Source organism: Vigna umbellata, chromosome 2 (assembly GCF_029865625.1).
Source record: "Vigna umbellata cultivar VRB3 chromosome 2, Vumbellata_1.0, whole genome shotgun sequence".
Classification (NCBI taxonomy): Eukaryota; Viridiplantae; Streptophyta; class Magnoliopsida; order Fabales; family Fabaceae; genus Vigna; species Vigna umbellata.
The window spans coordinates 47,675,785-47,687,662 of record NC_142166.1 but is presented as its reverse complement, the minus strand read 5'-3'; the positions used below and the strand labels follow the sequence as shown (position 1 = coordinate 47,687,662).

The 11,878-nt window shown below is 32.3% G+C and overlaps 1 protein-coding gene across 3 annotated transcripts; it reads right to left on the bottom strand.

The window, feature by feature from the left end:
* Positions 1–2,191: 2,191 nt before the first annotated feature.
* LOC124838474 (hydroxyproline-rich glycoprotein family protein) lies at positions 2,192–11,725 on the bottom strand. Of its 3 annotated transcripts, XM_088107192.1 has the most exons (4): positions 11,310–11,725; positions 3,686–9,754; positions 3,004–3,156; positions 2,192–2,578 (listed from the first exon to the last, which is right to left on the bottom strand). In XM_088107192.1, the coding sequence occupies exons 2-3, from the start codon at positions 4,825–4,827 to the stop codon at positions 3,045–3,047; spliced, it is 1,254 nt and encodes a 417-aa protein (XP_087963318.1). In that variant the 5' UTR covers positions 4,828–9,754; positions 11,310–11,725; the 3' UTR covers positions 2,192–2,578; positions 3,004–3,044. The 3 variants fall into 3 exon arrangements, 2 of the variants coding, with proteins under 2 accessions (XP_087963318.1, XP_087963319.1); XM_088107193.1 differs by lacking the exon at positions 3,004–3,156 and having other exon boundaries at positions 11,310–11,723; XR_015784429.1 differs by lacking the exons at positions 3,004–3,156; positions 3,686–9,754 and having other exon boundaries at positions 2,302–2,578.
* Positions 11,726–11,878: the final 153 nt, after the last annotated feature.

The window sequence follows — 11,878 nt, the reverse complement described above, 5'->3', positions numbered from 1 at the left end:
TCATATAATATGTTCTCTTTTGCCTTGATATTTTGGTATCAATAACTACAAAAATATACACTACCCTCTCACAATTGCTTTTATTAATTTTCTATTCAATAAATTAGTTTATATTTTAATTAAGATTAAAATACTTGATGAAAACAAAGATTTTAAGAAAATTTGTAGGAGTAAACTAGAAAAAGTTAATTATAAATCCTCCAAAAGTAAAGACTTAAAAAAACATTAATGAGTTTTAAAGATTTTTTTTTAAATGTGAAAGTATTGACTAATGGTTGAATATGATGAGAAATTTGATTAATGAGCTTGAGTCTCGTACTATTTGGTGTTTGCATTTTTTCTAGAAATATGGAGTTCAAATTTAGAAATGTTTTTCATGAAGGAATGATAAAGAACAATGTTTAATTTTTTTTCCTCTATGTTTATATTTAGTTTTTTTATAATAGATATTAGTGGTATGTGTGAAATGTAATTTTTTTATATAAGTTTGGTGCAAATTTCTTATACTTTTTCTTTTATTTTATTTTAATAAAATCTTCATGTGATAATAATGATATCTAATATGAGTAGGGATGACAATGAATTAAGTTGGATATAGATAATGTTTAACTTATTACTTGATCCATAAAAAAAATATATTCCTTATTTGTCTCGTTATTCTTGAATATCTGTTTTAAAAATACTCGCAAAATTTAAAAAATCTCCAACATCCATAGATAACGACAAATATTTAAAAAAAGATATTTTATAAATTTTGAAAATAAATTTATAAAAAGTATAAAATATAGTATAAATTAAATAAAATATAAAATAAGTTTTAACTTTAATTAAATTTAACTTAATAAAGTATAAATTAAATTTTAATTTCAATTAAATTAAATTTAATAAAATGCAAATTAAATTCTAATTTTAACCTTTAACAAATAACTACAAATATAAATAGATTAGATAATACGTCAACCCATTTATAAATAAATATTAAAATACTTATTTTCCACCCGTATATTAACTATTTGTCATAAATTTAATCCAAAAATTCACTAGTATGAGTAATTTTATCATCTAAACATAATTTATTTAATTTAATTACATAATTTAGTTGTCATAAATTATTATAAGAATAGCCGGTGATGAGAAATAATTTCTAAAAATATGTAATCCCGAAACATATTTTAAATTATATAATTTGGAATCTATATTCATTCCAGCAATATAAAAATATATAATATATTCTTAATTATATCGTTCATATTACATTTTAAAATTTTGGATTTTACACACCATAATAAATTCATTACTTTTAGATTATACATATAAAAGATTAAAACTTTTCCCATAATTTGACCTCTGAAGGTGCTATAAAAGGCCTAACATATATCTTAATGCACCTTATATTACAAAACTAAGTTGCAATATCAATTAGAACTAAAAATACGAAAGGATAAATTTGAGATGTGGTGGAGGATACTCATTTGATGAAAAGTTCCCTCATTTAATATGTTAGCCATGATTTCTCGAAGGTCTGAGTTTAACGGTAATATATCAAATCCTATTTTAGTTTTCTTTTTTCCATTTAACATTTTTTTAGAATTTGGGTAAAACTATGAATATTATTAGCCTAGTGTATTAAAGAGAATGAGATGGAATGTAAAATTTAGATATTTGATCAAATTTATTCATGTTTGATTTAAATTTATCTTATAGCATAAACATTTCTATAACTTTTTTAAAACCCTATGAGAATAATATAGGATAAATCTACAAGCTATTTTCAACTTATTTTAATAAGTTCTGTGAATGGAACGTCCCAAGCAATTAATGTTTGACTTTATAAGGGTCACTTATGAATGTGAGGTCTACCTCTCTTTTTTCTCAATCATAAATTTCTTTTAGTTCATCGAGTATTCAAGGTAATATAGGTATTCTGAATAAAAACCTTTCAGAAAAAAATAAATAAATAAATAAAATTATTCATTCCATAAGTTAAAATTAGATTATATAAAAAATAATTTGTAAAATCAATACTTTTAATGGTTTCACATTTGTAACCAGAAACACAACAGACTTGTTAGCTGTTTACTGCGTTTCTCTCGGTTCCTTTTCACTTGCTTTTGAAGATGTGGCAGAGTGGTCCTAGGGAAACCATTAATGCAAGTCTGTAGCAAACAATTACACTTTCCACTGTACAAAATTAAGAACCAAGAATCTGTTTTACTATAATATTTTTCAAACATGAACCGAAGAGGTCTACGATCACTACTGTTCTCTGTTTTTTTTTTTCACTTTTAGTCGCAAATTAAATAATAGAAAGAGAATCGCACGAACTGATATGATATTGTTCAATATCAAAATACACAGTGATATAATAGCAAGGGGTGTATAAATGTTCATCAATCAAATTGATGGTACCTGCCTCAACAGATATTTTGCAAGCTTTATTTGCTATCCAAAAATAAAGCAGTGAAATGGGGCCGAGGAAAGAAATATGAAATTGAGAGCATCAAATGAAAGCAACTAATCCTTGTAGTGTCACGCTAACCAATCGTCGTCCATACTGTCAAAATCTGCAATATCCATGCTGCTTGTAGCATTATCAAGAAAGAAAGAAGAAAAAGAAAAACGATCAGTATGAGGCATAATATGGATTGGAAAGTCCAAATCAATAAAGGTATGACCCTATTAGAATCGTCGCCGCCACAATTCACACAAAATAAGAACTAGAACAAAAAAATTATTGTGGTGGGTGGATCAAACTAATGCAGAGTTTTCAACATAACTAGTCTATCATAATGTGTAAGACCTATTCATCATAAAGACTAAAATCAAACTCTAATAACAATTTAAAATATATATATATATATATATATATATATATCTTTTAACATTAGCAATAGTAAAATAGTATAATATGGACTACGACGTGCATCAAGAATCGACTGGACCATGCCTTACAAATTGACTGTTGTACAAGGCCTACCAGAAGCCCAAAAGAAGGGAACATACCATAAACCAGATAGCGTCTGCATGACCGAGAAAATCGTACACTAAGATACAGAGAAGATTGCCTTTAAGGGGTACAATTCTATACCACTTGAAGGTACATAGGGCTGTAAAGCCCTCCCAGCTACTCGAGTTTGGCTAAAGGTGAGAAGAGAACTGTTTCAAAAGAATCAATAAAAGACTCAAAATCGAATATGGGGATTGACAGAAAAAAAGAAGATATAACTATTAGAATTTTGACTCTTGACTTGTGCTCCATAACCAAGTTCAGCACAAAACCGACCAGGATAATTACTATTCAATTGTATTCCAGTGGAATTCAATCAACAGTTCAGCCTGAGCAAGCTAGATCACATCGCAATCTAAGTATCGGAAGGAATTAGCATACAAATGTCTCTGTAAGATCCAAAAGAAGAAAAAGTATAATGAACTCATGTACAAAATTATCCCACCAAGAATTAAAATAACAGTAACATAGATCTCTAATTCTGTAGGAGTAGAAAAGAACAAATCTTGTGTGCGTAAAGAAAGGTGAAACCTAATCAAATTTCCACTGCCGTAATAAGAAACGCTACACCAAACTGCAAACTGCCCTGTTCCTTTTCCTCACTAGGAGAGGTACAAATAAAAAACACCTCAAACAAAATTCATTTTTCAAAAATTAAGAAACTTATCTTCAGCTTACCGAGGCAAGGAAGAATCCTGAAAATAATCCACCGAGCACTGCTCTAAGCAGCTCTCGTTTGCATTCAACCAAGCTGGAAACTCCAAAAGTTGGTCAAAATTATGGTTTGTGTCCTCTTCGTTCTTGTCTTCAGGTCCCCTGTGTTCTATGTTTTTCAAGAACTTGAACCAACAAGCTGATTTGACCAAATTCATGGTGTCATTCCATTCCATTTGATATTGCTCTCCCAACGATCTGATCTCTGCCATACCCTCATCGTCCACGGCTGTGTGTAAGCCTCCATTTACCTGTCTTGCAGCATTGGATTCAACAGTATCCCCCATTGAATATAACTCCTCTCCCTGTGATATTCCAAGGGAAGGAAGTTCCTCTGGAGAAGACGAGATTGCAGATGAGTTAGACGATGATGATGAGTTATTGAAGAGAAAGGTAGCATCTAAGTTGTTGAAATCTTGAAAGTTGAGATTCAATCCTAAAGTCTGATTTGGAAGTATGAAATTGGGGTTTTCAGTCATAAGGTGTGGTGGAGTGATTGGAGAAGCAGCGGGCCAGGTGTAAGAATTTGGAACCGAAGGAGGAGGTTGGGATAAGCATGAATAGTGGGATAAGCATGAATAGGATAAATCATCCGTGTAGCCTGAAAAATTGGAGGTGCATGCAGGATAAATTCTTGGATTTCGCCTGGACTTAAATTTTCCATCTTGATCAAAAGTTAGACACTGGGATGGCTGGAGGGATACTGATGGCCTTCTCTGCTGTTCTTGTGTCTGTTGCTGTTGCTGCTTCTGTTCACTTGCTTCTTTCATAGCTGCCCTGTGAAATTTCAAGGCAGTGACAATCTCCCTCCGAGCCTCTGCCATGTTCAAAAGCCTTTCTTGATAAGGCCTACTGGTGTGGAGTCTCCTCCTAACTTGTTTTTTATGTTGTTGAGGTTGCATGGACTGCTGTGCTCGACGAGCATCTACAACTTTCCCATGTTTTGAATTATGACCATGGGAAACCCCACCGTTCACAAAAAAACTTTGGCCTTTCGCATAGATGGAGCCTTTTGTTCCTGAGGTGGTTAGTTGTTTCACTAGGCTACGGATGTATGCGCTAGGGAGAGGAGGTTGTTCAAGCTTACTGAGTTTATCTAATTCCATTCTTCTTACTTTAAAGAGGAACGGCCTATCTATGTGTGGCTAGGTATCAACTTTGCTCAAAAGATTTCAGATAGGAAATAAATTGGAAGAATCATATGGGTCTTCTACAATTGTGAGGGACAAACAAATTACGCAATACAGTGGCAGATAGTGATCAGAAGGAAATCCTGGTCCTCCTGGATGGCTTATGAGGGTTATAAATAGTTGGGGACAGCCTAGTAGGGGCTTTAAAATATTTTGGACTTTATTTACCAAAAAATGTTGGACTTTTCCTTGTTTTGGCAAACTACGTTTATTGCCAACTTATAGCCTCCTTTAAATAAATTTTAAATGAATTCTTCGGAGTGTTGGTCTTACCATCCGATATCTTCAACAATAATTCTAACTTGTTTCACCTCCATGAATAGCTACACAGTTTTTTTCTTCTAGAATCAAAGGTCTTTTTAATGGCTTGCAATAGCATATATTTAAGTTTTCACATTCCACAGGAAGAAGATATTTAGAAGATTACCACACTGAGAAAGATAAAAACAGAGAAATAGCAACCATATATAAAAGAACAAATAAAGGCTCTTAACAATGTAAGCTTTCCTTTTAAGCACATGCACTAAAGATGAACATGATCTAATATTACTGCAGTTTTAGCTTCATATTCTCCAAGAGACAACTAAAATATACCATAAAAAACTTTCAAAATGGAAATACAAAGTATTTTCTAAAATCATAAAATAAAACAAAACACGATAAAAAAGGAGATTTCGAATGAAACTATTGGAAGTCTCACATCGACCATAGATAACGCCAATTTAGAGTATGTATTTAGGTGCAAACTTCACCTTACAAACCAGTTTTGTAAGATTCAATTAGACTTAAAATTCACTTCTTAACATGGTATCAGAGTCATGGGTTAAAGCCTATCCTAGCAAGATTTGTGTTTGTTGGGTATATCATTCCACCAACTATCGGATCGCTATCACACCACCCATTAATGTTGAGTTTCATGCACGAGATGTATATACCTCGGTGTGAGGAGGTTGTGTTGGAAGTCCCACATCGACTAGAGATAAAACCAATTTAGAATATATATATGGATACAAACCTCACCACCTCACAAGCTGGTTTTGTAGGGTTGAGTTAGACATAAAGTTCACTTCTTAACACAAACTTTCATTTTCAATACAAATTTTCCTTATCGTGAAAGAAGACAAAAAAAATTGGATCATGTTGTGCTCAAGAGTTGGGGCTCTATACCGGAGAACAAAAGAGAATGAACAATCTAGTTCAAAGTTAATAGTACTTTAAGCCAAAAAATCTAAGTCCCTCAGCCTTGGAGTTGTCTTCTTATTTATAGCCTCCAAGGTTTCACATCATATATCCCTAAGCCAAAAAATATAATAACTACCCAAAAATATAATAACTATAAGATACGATATCTTCTAAATCATAAGAATCTATTAATAAAATAAACACCTCCTAAGAGACTTGGACCCAATTCCTGGGCACAATAATTTTGTTGTATTTTCAAAACTCTCCAATATGCCCAAAGTAGGTATCACATGTGTTTGAGTTGGTTCATGGTAATTTATCCATCTCTACATTCAGATTCAGGATTTGAGTCAAACCCTTGGAAAACAAGATAATACAAATCATATATTCAAGCATGAATGATAAAAGATAAAAGTAATACTCATAATAACACTTTAAAATTCATGTGAAGTTTTATTTTAATCTTGCCATCCAAATCCAATCATAGTCTATATTTATATTTCCCATTGCTCACAATAGAAATTCTCATTTGTTACACTCCTTTGTCGTAAGTAGGACAAGCAAATATTAATTACTAATGGCTGTAATCTACGTTTTTTCAGCAAGAGTACTATTCATTGTTGATGAGTTTGATTTTCTTTTCTTTCGGCAAGCTTTGCCAGTCAGCAATTGCCACTACTTACATCACCTTATTGTGCAATGACCATATTTGCTTTTTGACAATCTATGAGCATTTTTGCTACCAGCAGTTGTTGTGTCTTGTGAACATTTTTACCTTCCTATAGTTGCCTTGTTCTCTAAGCACTATTTCTGTTTTTCGGTAATTGTTGTGTCATTAAGCATTTTTGCTTTCAGGCAACTGTTGTGTCCTTTGATCAATTTTGCTTTCCACCCGTATGCTCATTGAACATTTTGTGCTTTCTGGCAAATGTCATGTCATTTTATTTACCCATTTTTACTCTTTGATAGTTGGTGTGCTCTCTAACCATTTTTAACAAGCTTGACTCCTGATCCATATGTTTCAACTTGAAGAAGGTATTGAAGATATGGTTTTGAAAGGACGAAGCATATTAAAGATTCTCGCTTTGAAGGAGAAAAAGTCATGTTTAGTACTAGCTTTGTCATTATTTACTTCGTCAGCTCCAACTAGAACCTAACTAACATGTTCACTAAGTCTCTCAAGGGGTCATATGCATCAATGACATTTGTAACAACTTGTTTCATATGATTTGGCTTGAGCGCAAGCGTTAGAGATATGATTTGATTTAGTTAACATAGGGAAATAGGTGTGATTTGATAGGGATACCTCACCAAATATTTATCTTTATTAGATATTGATTTTGTTCCTTATTAATGTACCTCTTCTTCATTATAAATAAGTATACTTATGTGTGTACACAACACACAAAATTCAATATATTTTTTTTCAATTTCTTTCTTCTCAACGTAGTACCAGAGCGGTACCACCTTCCATGACCTGATTTGTCACTAATCATTTCAACAAAGTACATAAGACACTATTATCCTTGAAAACAAAACACAATAAATAGATAAATTTACTCCATATATAAGAACCTACCTTAAAACGTGCCCCAAAAAAACTCATTAGTAAGAAGCACTAATTATGCTACGTTTGCGAATCAACAATATGTTGATGATAGTAATCTTATGGAGCAACATCGTCGTCCAAACAAAAACTTTGACTATAGAGGTATCACATTTTCATACAGGATTTCAAGAAGAACATCCCTTAATTTGGAAAATGTGTATGGAACACAGAAAGTAACACTGTAACATAGATCAAGACTCCAAATGATTAAAAGGGAATATGAATATATAAAGTAAAAGAATAAATTATTATAATTCATCGTCTCTATATATGGCCCTGTGTAGAAAGCTCAATTTGTTTTAGTCCCTATCTCGCAACTCAAAAAAACTGAAACATATAAAAGAAATCTCAAACATTTTGTGCAAAAAATTGACCAAGTTAGGAAAAAAATAGATATATTCTTTAAAACACCAATTCTTTAAATGCTTATGTTAGTAAGTAAAATTCTTTTGAAGCACATTTCACTTTGTACTAATGATTAAATAAATTTAAAATAATAAATGGCAGGCTTCCTACTATAAAATATGCAATATTTACTGTAGTAAATGATTTATTAGGGACAAATAATTTCATAACACGCACGTTAAGCATACCAAAATATTTTGTTCTACTTTACTGAACATAATACTGCACAATTTTACTGTGAAAAAGACAAATTCAATATGGGTAAATGGATATTATATAACTGTGTGGCCAATAGATACTTCATAGCATCAAATATCATGCATTTCTACAACAAAGATGAACCCTCTTAAAAGATCAACTCTCTTGATCACATTGTATTAAAGATCAACACTCTAAAATGCTTAAATGGTTTGGCGAAGAATCAAGAATAACTTTATGATTTACATCTAACTTATGGTTTCTAGTATGAATTAGAAATAGCATACTTAAGCCGGAAAGAAAAGTCTATACATGAACTAGAATGGAACAAGTAGGATTTATGAATTATTCATGCAATAGTCATAGGCATGAATTATTCAATGTGTACCCTAAAAACTGTCAAGGAATGTGAGAGATCTCCATGACATGCCACAAGTGAAGTTGAGACCTTATCCCATCCAAAACCTTAAGATATTAAGTTTGCATGTCCTTCTCACTTACAAAAGCTCAATTTGTTTATTTCCACCCAATGTAGGACTTTTTCTCTAACACTTTCAATTTGTTCTCCCACAAGGAAAAGTCACAAGCAAAACACACATATGAAGTTGACTTTACATCAAACCCAAAACCTTAGGTGGCATAATGATTGTGAATTCCTCTAGCTTATATGTTCTCAATTTGCTCACTACTACGCCATGTAAACTTTCCTCACACTTGTCACTCCAACCATGTTCCCTTTAAGTGAATCTCTTCCACGTGATTGTCCCTCCCAAGTTTCATAAATACAAGGGACATCATCAATAGACCACAAGAAAATCACACAAGTGAACATCATATTAAACCCAAAATATCTATTATACATTGTACTCGAGGATCACTCTCACTTTTAAGTTGCTCAACATGCATATTTCTACCTGATGTCACTTACAGTTGTCATTCAAACAAAAATATCCACTCACATAATTAAATAAAAACAATCCAACCAAAATACTCAAAAAATCAAATGAGAGAATCCTAGTTTAAACCTTGGAAAGAGCTTTGTAATCAACCTAATTATCGTGGCATTCCCATCTATATCAATATAAAAGTTAAATAAAAATATGAAAATTACAAATACAGTTAGGAGTAATCAAATTACTGCATCTACTATGGATAGAAGTTTGACATATTCAGATATTGTCTTAAAGCTATCACTTTTCATAAAAGTGAAATGGCAGAGGATAGGCATAGGGGTACTCATGGCGTTGAACAATTATTGGTATTTCGGTGCCCTGTCTGCAACTGCAAGTATTATGTTATGGGACCAAGCTTCTAAAACGTCAGCAAGAGCCTATGCAGAATAAGTGAAGAATCTTCATCACTGCTGCAACCTTGTCTTATATTTCCTATATATTGCATGACAGAAGGAGAGAAACTCCAATTTTTCTGTTTAATCAAGTTGAACACCATCTGTACATTCAGGGAACAGAGTACTATGACAAACGCATAGGTTATTAAAGACAAAACACTCCATCCCCATCTCCCTCTCCTACTTTCAACTGTATCTGTGTGTACTCTTCTAGCTACCGTCATCCTTTTTCCTAGTAAGAAGTTTCAGTTTCATTATTTTACCTAGAAATGACCAATAAGTAGTTTTGTATATATTTTCATAATATCATTTGGCTAGTCAAAATGAATACAACAATTCTCTTGAAATGATAAAGTAAATAATCTCATTTTTTAATGAAAAAATCAACTAACATTTCTAAGTATTACATAAATCATAATCGGTGATTTTTTTCATCAAAAAACAATATTACTTTATCCTTGTTCATTTTGGAGGAAAATGCGAAGAGGGAAGAGCTTTTTAAATTTATTTTTTTTGGGTTCAATTTTTAAGAGGGATGAAAGGAGAATGGAAGGGAGAAAAATCCCTCCACATCCAATTATTGCCCCCCTTAATATTGGGAATTTGGAGGGGAGCGAAATCCTCCACGTCCCATTTTTACTCTCCTTCAACATTGAAGGATTTGGAGAGGAGGAGATTTAAAACATTTAAAGTGTACTGACAAAAATCATCCTATTTATTTTTTGAAATCCAAAATTATAAGGATATGAAAATAAATTAACTTTCAAAACTCCTCTCATCCCCTTGTTGTGATCCAAATAAGAAAAGGACTACCTCTCCTCTCTTCCATTAAAATTACTCCCCTTCTCTAGACCAAAAATAATGTCTGATTAAAATCTCTCCCTTCACTTCCATTCACCTCCCCTCCATTGAACAAAAGAGACCCTAAAACGGACCACTCCAGTAAAAATAAACCCTAGACATGTATTCATGATCCTAGTTAATCTCCACGTGATATACAATCCAATCTCTCAATTTAAGAAAAAATAATTAATAAAATTCAGTTGTGTCACACAGACGTTCAGAAGCATGATAGTTTTTTTGACCATATAAAAAAACACCCCAACCATAAATTGTTATTTTTATTAATGTACATAAGCATAAGCACCAACTTGGAATTTTAGATTATGAAAAAGATTTTTATTCCCGCACCATTCGCATGAAATAGTGCTACACTATACCACATTCCCGGATTAACAGTTAAGAAATCAATGATTGTGCAGAAAGTAAATTGGTCCAGACACCTGAGAGACCAGTTGAGAAATGCTAGTGTCATTCCTAATAATGCACTGCTAAACCCGTCACAAAGAGGTTGCATGACATTTGACAAAACGACAATCAATCATACAAGTTGCAACAAGTTTAACGGCGCCATACATCCCTCCCACGCGATAACCTTCACATTGTGTCTGTGTGTGTATATATATATAATAATAATAATAATAATAACAAAATAAAAAAATTGGTGACAGAGGAAATTGTTGCATAGCTAAAATAGCGTATACACAAAAATTCGAAATTCTAACACTCAATGCATTATGGCAGAATATAAAATAGAATGGTAAGAAATGGATAATGGCAAAGAGAGAGGGGTAGATAAGGGAAAGGGAAAGATACCTATTGGCATTTGGATAACAGCAAAATTGGATGGCCGTGGTTGTTGTGTGCGTTCTTCTTTTTCAGTTGTGATCAGAGATAAAACCAAGGGAAAGGCAAGTAGCCAAATTCCGCCAATCCCAGCACACGCACGCAGCCGCAGATAAAAAAAAAACCCTCTTCGCGAATCATTTGCTACCACTTTACTTCCTTTCTCTCGAAACTCGTCTCTCCAAACCTTTCCTTTCCATTCACATTTAATTTCCCCTTCGCCGCCAACCCTCTTTCTCTCCCAACATAAACCCTAATTACTCTTCTCTTCTTCATTTTCTTCCTTCTCAAACTCTGCAATCAAATCACACCATTCTTCTTCTTTCAAAATATAAAATAAATTACTTATGTCACCTGTTTTACATCTATTTAAGGTTTAGGCTAATATAAATAATGTGGTATGGTATGCATATGGCCTTTTATTTAAAAATAATAATTAGATAATGCTATATCCAGTCTAATATAATTATATGTAATTATTGGTTATAATGTAATATTTAATTCAAATATTTATTGTTACACATGACATGTAAGCAAAA